At 36.7% G+C, this 16,014-nt stretch overlaps 3 protein-coding genes across 3 annotated transcripts in view; all 3 read right to left on the minus strand.

The window, feature by feature from the left end:
- Positions 1-3,196: 3,196 nt before the first annotated feature.
- On the minus strand, positions 3,197-3,946 carry LOC135783407 (L-selectin-like). Its single transcript, XM_065294084.1, has one exon. The coding sequence runs from the start codon at positions 3,944-3,946 to the stop codon at positions 3,197-3,199; it is 750 nt and encodes a 249-aa protein (XP_065150156.1).
- Positions 3,947-9,683: 5,737 nt separating this feature from the next.
- On the minus strand, positions 9,684-11,562 carry LOC135731444 (secretory phospholipase A2 receptor-like). Its single transcript, XM_065249432.2, has one exon. The coding sequence runs from the start codon at positions 11,114-11,116 to the stop codon at positions 10,364-10,366; it is 753 nt and encodes a 250-aa protein (XP_065105504.2). The 5' UTR covers positions 11,117-11,562; the 3' UTR covers positions 9,684-10,363.
- A 945-nt stretch (positions 11,563-12,507) lies between these two features.
- Positions 12,508-16,014, minus strand: part of fah (fumarylacetoacetate hydrolase (fumarylacetoacetase)) — a 32,464-nt gene continuing 28,957 nt past the window's right edge. The window contains exons 13-14 of the mRNA XM_065294280.2: positions 13,736-13,853; positions 12,508-13,097 (exon numbers count right to left, since the gene is read on the minus strand). Of these exons, the coding sequence (XP_065150352.1) occupies positions 13,021-13,097; positions 13,736-13,853 (195 nt within the window). The 3' untranslated portion in view covers positions 12,508-13,020. The remainder of the gene's footprint in view (positions 13,098-13,735; positions 13,854-16,014) is intronic.

The raw sequence follows: 16,014 nt of genomic DNA on the forward strand, positions 1-16,014 counted from the left end.
GTAAAAGTATTTCAACCTTGTTGACCTTAGATTTTCATCATTAGCAAGCACAACACTCTTCTAAACAAAGCATGACATACTCTCTGAACAAAAGCTATGCAAATAAACAGATGTTTTTTTGGTAAATCAGTGAAACCTGGGACGTGCATATTCCCCTGTGTCCTCCTCTGCCATTTCTGCCTGCAGGTGTTATTCATTTGTTAAGTCTTCTCGATGGCTCATAAAAAAGCAATATTGGCTAACGCATTCAAAATAGCACCACTTAAGTTTGGGAAGAGACAGACAGCAGAATAATTAAAGGCGGAGTCCATGATGTTTGAAAGCCAATGTTGATATTTGAAATCACCTAAACAAACACGCCCCTACCCCAATAGAATCTGGACCTTCTGTTGATAGACCCGCCCCACACATACGCAACCCTGCATTTGATTTGATTTGATTGGCTATAAGTGTGTTTTGGTAGTCGGCCCGTCTCCTTTTCCAAACCGTTTTTCAAACATCGTGGACTCCGCCTTTAAAAGAAAAATTGACAATGGTTGTTTATCAGAAATGCTATTCTGGCATGACCAAAGCTAAATTACAGCCACGTCAAGTACTCTGTGAGTGCTTAAAGAAACTTCACAAGATACACAGTTTTTGAATAAACTTGTAAACACATTTTTAAATTGAGATTTCATTAATATTTCAGTATAGTTATCAATTAAAGGTGACATAGAATGATTGAACGGGGTATTTATCCTTGTTCTGTGATGTGACATGTAGACAAATTTTTTTTGTTTGGGTCTGTTATGCCTTAGAAGCTTCCTAAAAACCTTTCTCAGATAGCTCTATTAGGGTAGGGGATTTTAAACAAGTGGTTTTTCACCTATTTGGCTCCCCCTACTGGCTTAACTTGCAATCTCATTACTGATTGGCTGACTTTGCTGCCACTCAAAAAATGTAGCCAATTGTTTTAAAGTGGAGGGGCAGGGAGATGCCTGTGATGTCATAAGCAGCAGTTTTTCAGATTGGGCCGTTTTCTGGCTGACATTTCTAAAAGAGGAATTTCTATGAGACTGAGATGTTTAGCATGTTAGCACTTTTTGTATGTTTGTGAATGCGGGTAGACTACCATTTTTTCAACAAAGACAAGGTAAAAATGGTTTTTCATTCTCTGTCCCCTTTAAACAGGAGACCAAGAGGAATACTTTGATACTACTAAACTCATCTTTAGATTATGAGACTTTAACCTGGATTTCACAGATAGGGTCACAATGTTTCTTTTCACTTATTTTAAGGTTGTTTGTTAAGGAAATTTAATTGTAAAATGAAAAAAAAAACATGACCCATTTTCAATGCCCTGGCTAAGGGACGGAGGTTCTCCTCAAGATTTGATGGTACATGGTACCATCACCCCCTTGATGCACTACAGTTGTCCTGTCCCCTTATTTGTTTGATGAGGAGGTGGTGTTCTTGGGGTCATAGGCAGCATTCCTACTCCTCCAAACATGGCAAGTTTAGTTGATACCAAAGAACTCATCTGACCACAACATTTTCTCCTCTGAATCATTCAGATGTTTATTGGCAAACTTCAGACAAGCCTTGTACATGTGCTTTCTTGAGCAGGGGGACCTTGCAAGTGCTGCAGGATTTCAGTCCTTCACAGCGTAGTGTGTTCCCAGTTGTTTTCTTGGTGACTATGGTCCCAGTTGTTTTTTTGGTGACTATGGTCCCAGCTGCCTTGAGATCATTGACAAGATCCTCCCATGTAGTTCTGGACTGATTCCTCACAGTCCTCATGATCATTGAAACTCCACAAGGTGAGATCTTGCATGGAGCCCCAGACCGAGGGAGATTGACAGTTGTTTTGTGTTTGATCCATTTGCGAATAATCTTATCAAAACATGTATGTAGCTTGTCGTGTGTGTGGCTCGTCATGTCAAAATATGTGTTTGCCATGTCATGTGAACCTACTGTATGTGTATTATGCGTCATGTCAAAATACGTGCCTGCTGCAGACGCATCAAAAGGGTTTATGCTAAAAGAGACGACTACGAAGTGCCTACAAGATCAAATAAGACCAGTTTCTGTCGCAATACACCACTGGATTGCTGAGAAATAGCCTCACTTCATTTTAGATCATTGACAAATTTGCACTCTAGATGGTGCATTCAAACTTTAATGCAAATTGAATATAGAGCCAAGTAAGAGTGTGGCTAACTCTTACTCAAATGGCTAACTACACTCTGAAACAATACTGGTTTAACAATAACTTATATTGGGTAATTTTTTGCTCAACGGCTGGGTACATATAGGACATAACACATTCTGGGCTAAATTAAAATAGGAATAAATTTTAATTTAAATGTTTGGAGGATTTTACTTCCTAAATGGCCTAATTTTTTTTTTTTTTTGCAAATGTTAAATAAATCACAAATATATGTTGATAAAAAAATCTCTACTTTATTTCTCCATAAATAATATTTTTCATAAACATGCTATAGAACAAAAATTGTATGTTATAATATCATTAAATAAACTAAATATAAAGCAAAGTAAAACACTTAAGTTACTGAATGGAGTAATTGGATAGCTATTAATATAGCAAATTATTTTATGTTAAATAAATTACAAATTTAGTGAATTGAATATGATTAAAATGTTGGAAGAGCTGCAATGTTTGAGTTAAATTCACTCAAGTTATCAATATGCATTACTTTTTTTGTCTAATAAGTTTATTGCAAATAAAGCAGTAAATATACCAGAAAAAAGTATTGTACTAAATGTAAAATAAAGAGAGTATGTCTTAAAAAAAATCAGCATATCAATACAGTTTTATAAGGCATTTTACAGTTTGCACTCACACTGTAAAAGGTACTGTAAAACAACTTGGTTTTGCAAGTCAGTTCAACCTACTATTTTAAGTTTTGGCTTGTAATAACTTGACTTAACTTGTAATATCAAGTTGAAATTGTTAAAGTAAAACTTAAAGTAACATAAAATGCTGTGGTTTTTTACAGTATAACTGAAAACATACATTATCTATAACCATACATGTTTTATGGATTAAAGACTTATTAGGAAATCTGTTTTTTACAATTATATGGAAATGTTGAGCTTATAAGGTTCTTAACATAACATAACATAACATAACATAACATAACATAACATAACATAAAAGTGTCATATATCAGAATATCTATTTCAAACAGTTTATTTAATTCTTAATACAGACAAAGTTTAATCTTTCCTCACAGTCTGTAGGTTGCCAAACCTTATTTTTTATATCCAAAGCTCCACACCTGAGATTTTTGGGAGGGCACAGTAGCTCCCCATCCACAGACCAGGCTTCATATCCAATATCATCACCACTGACCCAAAACCAATCACCAGCTAAAAATCGTAGTCCAGTCCATACATAAGCTGTCTGTGATGTTGTGATGTTTTTTATCACCTCTGCCATATTCCTCTCAGAGGCGATACTAACAAGATCAATGTAGTTTTGTCTGCAGTGGTCCAGAGCCTCTTCCCATGTCTTACTCTCCTGTACCACTACCGTTTCATAGTAGTCCATACAATAAAATGATTGAGTCCAATCGCACGGAACATTGGTCAGTCCAGAATCCCCTTTTACTATAATAGTGCATTTCTCATGATCCAAAAGGTTTGGTTCTCCAGGGTTCCACTGTTCAACTGGTTGTTTCTCACCTCCAGACCAAATCCATTCAGATGAGTTTAAAGGATTTTGGTATGCTCCAACCCAAACCCAACTAGAAACCTTGGGGTTACTGGAGAGCTCCACTGTCTCTTGTGTGGTAGTAGTGGACAAATCATCATAATGCTCTCTGCAGTACGTCTGTGCATCATTCCAGTGCATTACGTCTTCCACATAGAAGTGTCTTCTATAGAAACTGGAGCTCAGTCCACAGATGCACAAAAATAGATATACACTAACAGTTGCCTTCATTTCTCTACACAAGATCTACACGATACAACCTTTTTGAGCAGAAGTTAACAATAATGTCATCACACGCTGTCAAATGTTGTTATATAAGGACAAAAAAACAATCAAAACAAAACAGAAAATCTTTGAAGATCAGGCTCAGTCTTTGTGAATGCAAATATTTAGAGTTACCTTAGTACACCTTTATATCTGCCGATACAAAGTAAACATGAGATGCTTTCTAGTAAAATTTTGTGCGAAATGTAAATCCTGAAGGTCCCAAAAGTAAAAAAAAAACATTTGTTCACCTATTACGTGTTGTTGTAGGAGGCCTTTTATGCAGAAATAAATTGGTTTTTACAGTTTTGTGTTTTTTGATGGAAATGATATAATCTTACAGTGTTGGGGCTTTGGGTGGCAGAATTTGAGTGATTTTACTCACGGTCTGAACAAATCTAGAGAACATCTAAGAGTTTATCTGTTACCCAGTAACAGTAGCCTATGTGTTATTCTCAGATTGTATTTACATAAACTAAATAAAAACATACATTTACCATGTTTATCTCTGTTTATAGACATGTTCAATGATCGTTGTCCCATTTTATAATTAATGAATGCTCCTTTAAAAAAAAACTGTGCTCATTGGTGTTATCTGTCAGAGCTGTGATCATGTCTTCTGAAGTAAACCTGCTGAGGTACTCCAGTGGTACAGATGTCTCAGAGAGCAGAATGCTGTGAGCACATTCGAAATTCTGCGGGATCCTGCAGAAGGGGGGTTCGGTGAGAGACGCAGGAAATACAAAAACCTGTAGATGGCAGTCGTGTTTCATGTAGGCCATACTAACGACAATATGTGTGCTCGACTTTATGCTGAGCTTACTGTATGATATTGAAGTAACATGACGGGGATTCTCTGTGCTTTGGCAGTACTTTGATGTCACATGCACGCTTTTTGGCAAACATTTGGTTGGCAAAGTTTTCTTTTGCCATTTACATAAACAGTCACATATTCTTCATAAAAATCTGACTTAAACGCGCATCATTTGTTAAATTTTTTTCTGTGTACTTACAGTAGAAGAGACGTGATGTATGATAACTGAGTCTTATAACAAAATAATTCACGTAGACCTTTGAAGAGACCGATAGCATTTGCCTAATATCATTAACTAGTACATCTAATTTTACATTTAGTTCCTTTTGCATCTGAACGTTTTTAATAGCTTAAACATGGTTCTGATGCGCTTTTCTGCATTACTGTACAGTACTTTTTATATTATCATGTTTATTTTTACATGGTATTTAACAAGATATAAAGTGTGCAATAGTGTTAATATGTATATGGAAGGAGATGGAAAAAGAAAAACGTAATTGATGCAGATGTTCATATTTCTAATTATACATTTTCTAAAATGTAAAAAAAAATGTATTGTACATTATAAAAATGTAAATTGAAAATGAATGCAATGAATTAAAGTGAATACTTTTTTAATGTACATGCATACTTGAAGGTGTTTCAGCAGTGGTCACCAATCCTGCTCCTGTAGGGCCGGTGTCTCTACAGAGTTTAGCTTCAACCCTAATCAAACACACCTGAAGCAGCTAATTAAGGTTTTTCGTATTTTCTGACCTTGGTGGGATGACTCGTCTTAATCACCTAAATCTGATGAGTTTTATTTTTGTAATGGTGGGGGGTATAGTTGTGTTGTTTGTAGACAGGCGCTTATCCAAAATATATCCCAGACGTTAGGTTTATTTGAGTTTATGCGGCACCCCAAAAACCGGCAGGAAGGTGACGTCAAAGTACCACGAGAGTGATTTGAGAAATCGTAAGGAGTCTGCTTTCGAATCGCTCTCGTGCTACGGTGATGTCATCCGCTTTTTCTGAGTTCTTCGTCATATGCTTGTTGAGAATGCGTGGAGTGACTGGATTCGGGACATAAAGTCAACAGTTGAGTAAAAGACACAAAACGCTGTAAAATTTTATCCCTGTAGAATTCTGAGATGTCAATGATATCAGTTAAAACAACATATATAATATACATAGACTGACACTGCAAAGTGACCTGAAAGGATTTTATTGGAATGGATTGGAGCAAATGATGGACATGGGATACCCCTCACTTGTAAGTCACAGTGGGCCTATCTGTGAAATTCACCTACTACATTTCAAACCATGAACACTGTGTCAAAGCTCTGGCCGCATATATGTAAGGGATAATGTAGAGGCAGCCGGTAGTTATTGGGAAATAAGCCCCGACATTGTGAATCACACTGAAGGGGCTTATTTCCCAATAACTACCGGCTGCCTCTACATTATCCCGCTTATTACATGGCTACTTGCCACATAAGAAAAAAAAACTGGACATGAATATGAATTTGAAACATTTTATTGGCATATTTGTTTTAAATTAACATTTTTATCCTTCCGCGAAACTTTGCACAGATGCATAAAATGATCGTAATACCTTATTAAGATCCTCTGCTTCAGACTTGTCTCCATTTTTTTCTCTTTTAGCCAGTCTTTGAGAAGTTTTAATGCCCATTCTGTATTTTTTTGTGTGTTGGCTTCGTAGCTGTCATGCTCTATTTTGTCAAGTTCAGTCTCAGTAAGCTCTCTGTGTCTTGTCGTGGTTGTCGAGTGTTTGTCACAAGATGGCGCCAAACAGACAGTAATCTTTATTGATCTTTATTGGCGCGGAGCGATTTTACTCGTGCAAGTAGTCCGGCTATGCGTTATTATTTTGGAGCGGTTATTATTTGAAAAGAACGAACCTGCAAATGTCTCAACTGACCAATCAGAATCAAGCATTCCAGAGAGCCGTGTAATAAGGGGCATTAACATCCTACTTGTATTTTATGGTTGTCAGCTTTGTTGCATTACATTTACTTAATTTACAGCATTTTCTGTTTGAATAAAGCTTCCAGTATTGAACCATGTTTGACACAATTGTATCAGAAAGCGTGCGGGGGTGGGGGGGGTTCTTCCTTCTTTTTTGTCCTTGGCCAATCACATGACTGGTTAAGCTATTTCTTTTAACTGTTTAAATAAATATGTATAGAAATGTAACCAGTCCTACTCGCACCCGCCCTGAGCGAGATTCAAACCGCTCTGATCTAGCATGAAAGTCGGATGCTCTAAGCCAGGAGACTAAAGGCCATAAGCTAATGTCTGTCGCTAGAGCACTTCTTGAGGGTTGGGGAGTTAGGTTTACTTATACTGTACAGCTTTAACTGAAAAATTGCTTTCCATTACATGCCAGCATGCATTCCATCTTTATGCTTTGCGCCAGATATGCGAAATAGTGATGCGCGGGTCTGCATTTTTCCAACCCACAGGTTCCCGCTTTTATGAAATATTTTGCCCGCCCCAACCCACCCCCCAACACTGTTTCTTTTTATACAACCCTCACTGCCCTGCGACCATTAAAATAGACATACTAGGCATTTGCCATGTAAACAAAAAGAGGCTTTATTTCAGCCTAAAAGTGCTTGGCAGCCATTAGATTACATCGCTCTGTAAACTGGCAACAACAAACGCGAATGAACCATAGAAACCAGTATGGTCGTATAAATATAGAGATAGGATAATGATAAACATTTTAAACATTTACAAAGCAGCGTATGTATTATCTATTCACAAATTCCATACCTTAATTTCTCCCGCAGATCGTCTTTCATCTTTTATTTCTTCGTTTGTTTTGTTTTTGTGGCTGGCAGCAGGAGCTACTTGGCGCTTCTGTGACGTGATGCCAAAGGTTTGGGGATATCAAGTTACGTTGCACAAGTTACGTTGCCACGTAGGCCTACATAATTTAACCTTATCAAAGAACATAATAAAATATAAAAATGTATATTCCCAATTATAAAACGGTTAGTTCCAATCCTTGATTCTGATTGGTCAATAGGTGTGCTTTATTCACAATAAAACACTGCTATGACCGCTTCACCCAACAGTTCTGTTTATCACTGCACCCTTAGCAACACCCTTAGCAACCACACATATTGGTTTGTTGTTTTTATTTGAGCTTTCATGCATATTTCACATTGGAACACTTTTTTTTTCATGGTCAGGGACAATTTTTTCTAGCGGAAGGAATGCTTTTTATTGATTTAACTTTATGAAAGTTGCACAATTTTTTTTTACTTTAATATTGTGTGGTAATCGTTTTATAAAAGCAATAAGGTACTTGAGGCAAGTGCTGTATCGTGAATAAGTAACGGCTGAAGGGGTTGCAGGCACTCCGCTTCGCGTTTGCAACCCCTTCAGCCGTTAATTATTCACGATACACCACAGCCTCTCGTACCTTATTGCTTACATATTTAATATATATTCTAGAGGGAATTAGCCACAACATACCTGTTTTTTATTTTGTTTTTAATGACCCGCCCCAACCCACCCCGCATTAAAGTTACAATTTCTATACCCGACCCAACCCGACCCGCGGGCTACGAGACGACCTGCGCATCACTAATGCGAAAACATTTGTTTATGATCATAATATTTAATAGAAAAAAATTGACCAATTGCCACAAGAGCCAAAGCGCTGACATTAATAATCTTTTCCTGATTTTAGTGTTTTTGCACTGTTGTGTGGCAGCGTTTTTACTTATATTTAATTCTATTTATTTTATGCCGTTTATATGGCTGTCTGATGACTATTAATCATGGGAAGATAGAGGCACAGATATAAAGACCAGAGGGGTCTGTTTTCTCAGAACGAATGTTTTGGTATGAACGTTGTATGTATCTCCAGAATCAGCCAGCGAAGAACGTCTAGGCTATATTCCGATTGGTTGCTGGTGTTTTGCCACTGCTTGCCACTGAACCACATCATAGCTCATTACCATAATGTTGAGCTTCTTTTAATTTTCTAATGAGCAACCTGGTTGCTCAAAACACCCAAAACGCAACGCCGATGAATTTGACGCTCCTTGCAGCTGAGGGAAGCCAGCCTCCATTGTAAATGAATGACTTCCCATAACTTTGGAAGCTCAAGTCTGCGGTGGTGTGAACGTACAGTTAATGATGTTTTATTACTGTTGAGATGATGCTTAACTCCCAAGGGTCCAAAAACACGGTGCCGCGTTTTGACGTGTTTTCTCCTCATCAAAGCAGAATCAACTTAAAATACTCCATAATAATAATCATACACTTATGTGTTAGACATCATTTAAAACTGTGAAGGTTCTTCTTTTATTGTGTACATTCAAAATTACAACAAATCTTTGTGTTTTTGTCAAATAAATAAAATTAACAGGGTGTCCTTACAGACGTCTGTCTCCGGCATCGTTGTCAAAATTGTTGCCATATGCAAAAAAGTTTGGATTACCAAACCCTAGATTGTGCATGCAAACTTTTATTCAAATCAAATAAATACAGCCAAACAAGAGACACATGTTTGTATCAGTGAAATTAACATGATCAACTAAAACACTGTTTTAACAACAAACCAGATTGGGTTATTTTTAGCTCAAAAGCTGGGTAAATATAGGCTTTAACTCATTCTGGTCTAAACTAAACTATTTTCCTTGTTTTTTTCCAAAGGATGAATTCATTTTAATTTGAATGTTGGGTAGATTTTACTTCCTAAATGGCTTAATATTTTCAGGGTTACTTTTATTTTATTGAAAATGTTAGATAATCACAAATAAATGTTGATATACAAATATCTACTTTATCTGTCCATTAATACAATTTTCAGTAAATATGCTATAGAATAAAAATTGTTATATAATTTAACATACTTAATATAAAGAACACTTAAGATACTAAATGAAGTAATTGGATATCGCTTTTGATATTACAAATTATTTTATGTTAAATAAATTACAAATGTACTGAATTGAATGTGATTAAAATGTTGGAAGAGCTGTAATGTTTAAGTTAAATTCACTCAAGTTATCAATAGACTTATTTTTTTTAAGTCAGCCTTTTTCCCAAAGTTTTAAATAAAAATGTAAAATTTGTCCAACTAGGCAAGAAGGTGCCTTTTCATTAAAGATACTTACATGTTTATGCCATAACCAGCAGTACATACACTCGAAAAATGGCTGGCTTAATTTTGACCCATAATGGGCAAATACTGGACAGAAAACAATCCCAACTGCTGGGTAATTATACCCCATGTTGCATAACAACAACCCAACATTGGGTCATTTTTATCCCAGCATGCGTTTTGTCCAATATTTACCCATTATGGGTCAAAAATAACTCAGCTATTTTTAGAATGTACCTGTACAAATTTCAATTAAACACTAAATATTCTTTTATACATTTTACAGTATGCACCCTATGAATAATTTAAAAACATTATACATTGTCTATAACCATACATTTTTATGGATCAAAGACTTATTAGATAGATTATATATGATTTTTTTTTACAAATGTAAGGGATGGTTGAGCTTATAAGGCTCTTCACATAACATCAGACCGTTTATTTAATTCTTAATACAGACAAAGTTTAATCTCTCCTCACAGTCTGCAGGTTTCCAAACCTTATTTTTTATATCCAAAGCTCCACACTTGAGATTTTTGGTAGGGCACTGAAGCTCCCCCTCCACAGACCAGGCTTCATATCCAATATCATCACCACTGACCCAAAACCAATCACCAGCTAAAAATCGAAGTCCAGTCCATACATAAGCTGTCTGTGATGTTGTGATGTTTTTTATCACCTCTGCCATATTCCTCTCAGAGGCGATACTGACAAGATCAACGTAGTTTTGTCTGCAGTCGTCCAAAGCCTCTTCCCATGTCTTACTCTCCTGTACCACTATCGTTTCATAGTAGTCCATACAATAAAATGATAAAGTCTTATCGCACGGATTATTGGTCAGTCCAGATTTCCCTTTATATATATTAGCACATTTCTCACGATCCAGAAGGTTTGGTTCTCCAGGGTTCCACTGTTCAACTGGTTGTTTCTCACCTCCAGACCAAAACCATTCTGAGGAGTTTGCAGGGTTTTGGTATGCTCCAACCCAAACATATCTATCAATAAGGTTTGGATTACTTGTCATCTTCTTTAACTCTTGTGTGGTAGTAGTGGACAAGTCATCATAATGCTCTCTGCAGTACGTCTGCGCATCATTCCATTGCATTCGCTGCGTCACATAAAAGTGTCTTCTATAGAAACTGGAGCTCAGTCCACAGAGGCACAGAAACAGATATACAGAAACAGTTTCCTTCATTTCTCTACACAAAATCTACACGATACAACCTTGTTGACCAGAAGTCCACAATGATGTCAGTGTATGCTCTCAAATGTTGTTCTATAGGAAACAAAAAACAACCAAAACGAAACAGAAAATCTTTGACCAATCAGAAGACGAGGCCCAGTCTTTGTGAATGCAAATACGTAAAGTTACATACACCATACCTTGGCAAATCCGCCAAAGTCAACAGGTGATGCTTTCTTGTTAAATTTTGTGGGTAATGTAAACCCTGAAAGGGATAGTTCGGCCAAAAATGATATTAAACACATGATTTACTCACCCCCAAGCTGTCCGAGTTGCATATGTCCATCGTTGTTCAGACAAACACATTTTCGGATATTTTAGAAAATGTTAAAGTTTTAGATCTTTCAGTTGATAAAATGTAATGTTACGGGGTCCACGACCTTCAAATCCAAAAAAAGTGTGTCCATCCTTCACAAAATAAATCCAAACGGCTCCAGGATGATAAACAAAGGTCTTCTGAGGGTAATCCGCACGGTGTTGTTGTAGAAATATCCATATTTAAAACTTTATTGACGTAAATAACTACCTTCCGGTAGCGCCGCCATCTTAGTCGTGTCCGCATTCAGGATGAGAGCTTACGCAGCCTACGGAGGCTACTCTGCTGCTGCTCTGTGCCCCCGCCCTCTGAATTTGTCATACGTCACTAAGAAAAGTGCGTACACTACGCTAATACTCTCTCCTGAATACAGAGGAGTCTAAGATGGCGGCTCCATTACAGAAACTACATAAAACAATTACGGAACCAGAATTTTACATGCCAGAATGCATTCCTTCTTTATGCTTTGCCCCAGACAAGCGAAAACATTTGTTTATGATCATAATATTTAATAGAAAAAAATGCAATGGACAACGTACTCTCAAAATAAAAATAAATAGGCTTTATGTCTACTTAGACAAGACGTCAGACTAAGATAATAGTCTGTTTGATGACCTATTGCCACAGAAGCCAAAGCGCTGACAGTAATACTCCTGATTTTACTTTTTTAGTACTACTGCGTGGCAGCATTTTTACTAATATTAAATTACTTTAGGCCATTTATATGGCCATTTGATGACCATTAATCATGGGAGGATCGAGGCTAATATAATCCCCCCCCCAGCAAATCACACCCTGGACAAAACACATCAATATTACACAAAAAGACTGATGTACAAAAAAATATGTAGCACCTATCGGTATAGTAAGTGGTGGTGACATCATTATGTTTAATTACAGTTGCGATGATGCTAAGAATGAAGCTTCCTTTAGTATAGTATAGCTATAGTAAGCAAGGTAGCTCATTAAAATTTGGAGAAGAGTTTGTGTTTATTCTACTGCAACTCTACTCAAATATGAGACATAATACAGGTAAATGGTAACTTTATTGTAAAAATTCAGTAACAAGATACAGTAAAAAACTGTCTCAGCAACCTTAAAATAAAGTATGTAAATTGTCCAAAAGTAGGGATGCACCACCAATACAAAATTTCTGTGGCGATACCGATATTCTTTTACTAATAATGACATCTGCTAATTCAAATTATGATGTACAGAAATCATGGAAAGTCTTACGGTTATTCAAAATAATCACACAGCTTGAATTCAGATGTGTTTTTGATTGACAGGATATAGCCTGCACTGATCATTGTCTCTTTCTAATTAATCGGCCAATGTCCGATAGTGGGGAATTTTTTTTTGCAGATATATCGGTGCATCCCTATCCAAAAGTAGAATTACTACTGTTTCCAAGCATACGGAGGCAACAACTGCATGTTTCAATTATAAAGTTTGGATTTTGTGTGTATTAACATTCAATTTTTGTGTAGGAACGATGTTGAATTTGTTTGTAGCTGTAGATGACATGCCTTTTGTCTGGTCACTGTTGCAGGGCAGGAATGATCTTCCCTTCACACTGACCAAAGCCCACTCTGTAACCCCTGCCCTCACAATAACCTGCAGACACAGAGAGGTCATATTCAATTCAACCCAACAGCAACTACCACATTTTTAATGTTAAAATGATCATAAAAATTTATTTCTATATGAAAATAAGATTTATTTATATTTTATAATTTAATAAATGTTGTTGTAATGATGTTTGTAATTATTAACTAGGGCTGGGTATCGATTCAGATTCGATTTCAATTTCGATTCACAAGCAATTTTATTTCAATTTTGATTCCGATTCTCGGGCCGATTTTTATACTCGATTTTAGATTCAACTCAATGAATATGGATTATATAGAATATTATATCATATCATAATATTATATTATATTATATTAGAATATATCAGAATAAAGACTGAATGAATGAATGACAGGCTTGCCTCTGGCTCATTGGTAACATCGCGCAAGAAAAAAAAGAGGGTGACATCTAGTGGAGAAGACTAGTAACTAGATTAACGTTCATTTTATGGTCAATGTTTGCGGAAATAAGTATGGAAAAAAATCCATTCGTGGGCTTTAAGAATCGATTTTGAATCGACCAGGTAAAAAATAAATAAAACGATTAATCGCAAAAATGTTTTTTTTTGCCCAGCCCTATTATTAACACATACACTGTGGTGAAAAAACGCTTTTAAAGCCCACCTGTGAGTGTAACCTCATCCCCATCCTTCAAGAAGGTCCTTGTTTCTCCATTGCCGAGGTCAATAGTCTTAGATCCTCTCCACGAGAGCTCCAGCATGGAGCCAAAACTTTCAGGATCCTAGAGATACACAAACACAGTCCATTGGTCATAAGCACCATTAGGCATCAGTCATTTATTGACTGCTGAGGATGAGAGGGAACATAAATCATCTAATGGAAAATGTTTACAGTAAGTCGTCAAATATGACTGAAACTGGATGTCAGTGGTTCTCGACCAGAGTTCACCTGTGTTTCATCCCCAGTTCTGCTCACACTTCCCATTCTTCACATGCTGAAATTTCTAGACTATTCTTGTCTTTAACTTGTGCTGGTAAAATACAGGATTTTTCTACATAATGGACTTCAATTGAACTCCTTTGGGATCGTTTAGAGCCCTTTGAAGCTGCACTGAAACTTTAAACTATTAAGATCCACTAAAGTCCACTATATGGAGAAAAATCCTGACATGTTTCCCTCAAAAAACTCCATTCCTTTTCGACTGAAGAAAAAAAGACCAACATCTTGGATGGCAGGGGGGTGAGTAAATGATCAGGATTTTTTATGAAAGTTGAGTAATCCTTTAAGATATTTCAAATAAATAATTTTGAATAGGTTCAAAAAAAAATTTCTGTATGCTGCAAAGAGTTCATTCTGTTTGACTGTAATGTTTGTTAACATGAGCACCCACTGATTTACAATTAAAATTTTGTCCAGTGATGAGTTGCTACAACTCGTACATGCTTTAAAAGTGAGGTAATGACATACAGTGAACATAGGCACAGACATAAACCCCATGCACACAGACCTTTGGTCCCAGAAAATACCCGTAAAATTGCCAGACAAGCGTCTGTGTGAACACAAACACGTCCCGTATATCTTCTGGGATCGTTGCCGGAAAGAGGACCTAGTCAGATACACAGAAAAACCTCTGTCTGAACAAGAAGCCGAAACAATGTCGTAATGGGCGTGTCGTAGTGAGGACGTGCGTCATCACAACAAAAGTTATGGTTCAGCTCCTTAAAAGGAGATCAAATGCATATAAACATTCACCATGAGAAATGTCGCAAACTAGATTGAAGCAGTTATCAGGAAATGATAAATGAGACGCATAAACAATTACGCACGTGCTGTAGTGAGGACTCGCGTGTCATGTCAAAATGAAATTGGTTCAACTCTTTAAAATGAGGGATTTACAACATTCATGACATTCAAGAAATGTCAGCAAACTGGACTGAAGCAGATATCAGTTAAGTAAGCTCGTTACATACTGCGTTGAAACAGAGATCATTCAGCAGCATAAAAGAATATCGCGTCACATGCTCATTTCAGCTTATAACAAACGAAAATACCCGCGAGTCATCCCAACAAGAAATATCGTTCAGCTCCTCAAAATGCGGGTTTTAAATGCATATAAACAATCACAATGAGAAATGTCTGAAAGAATTATTAAAGCAGAGATCAGGGAGCTCGTCAAATATCCACTCAGAAGCGGAGATCATTCACCAGCATAGAACTGTGCGTTCACGCGCTCCTTTTTAATCTTATAAACAAAAATGCACACGAGTTGTTTCTGGAGAGAGAAATAATAAATAATATGCAAACTTCAAACACTGCGTAGAAGAGAGGGCAGGACTTTCAACCGGTCACGTGTCTTTCCGGGACCTTGCAGATGCCGGCTAATCATGGCAGTGTGAATGTACAAAAAAATCAAACAATCCCAGAAAAATCCAGGATGCCTTTTCCGTGTATTTTCTGGAATGTCTGTGTGAAAAGGGCTATAATGTGTCCTCATGTGGTCACGTGACAAAAAAACCTCAGTGGTTGAAAAAATTATAAAAAGACTTCAAATAAAATGTTTAATTTAATTTGGTTTAATTTGCTTTTAAACGAACTTAACAAAAATGAAAAAAAAAAGATTTTTTCAGCTATGCCAGTTTAAAAATGTACTTTTTATAAATGACACAGTTGCTTCACTTCTTTTAGTGTGGCTTAATCATGCTCAGGTTTAAAGAAAATGTAGTATGAAAAATGCAGTAACAACAGAAAGGTACACTAAAGTAAATTTTCCAGTTTTGTTGTTCAGATACTGCATTATGCCTTTATAAAGAAGCAAAGGAAGCCAGTGGAGAGTCGGATGTGCAGTGATGTTGGGGACAGATAGAGATATGTGCCAAGATTGTCCGACAGACACTCTTCGGGCCCTATTTTAACGATCTGAAACGCAAGTGCGAAGCGCAACG

The sequence above is a fragment of the Paramisgurnus dabryanus genome, chromosome 2 (assembly GCF_030506205.2).
Source record: "Paramisgurnus dabryanus chromosome 2, PD_genome_1.1, whole genome shotgun sequence".
In the NCBI taxonomy this organism is placed as follows: domain Eukaryota; kingdom Metazoa; phylum Chordata; class Actinopteri; order Cypriniformes; family Cobitidae; genus Paramisgurnus; species Paramisgurnus dabryanus.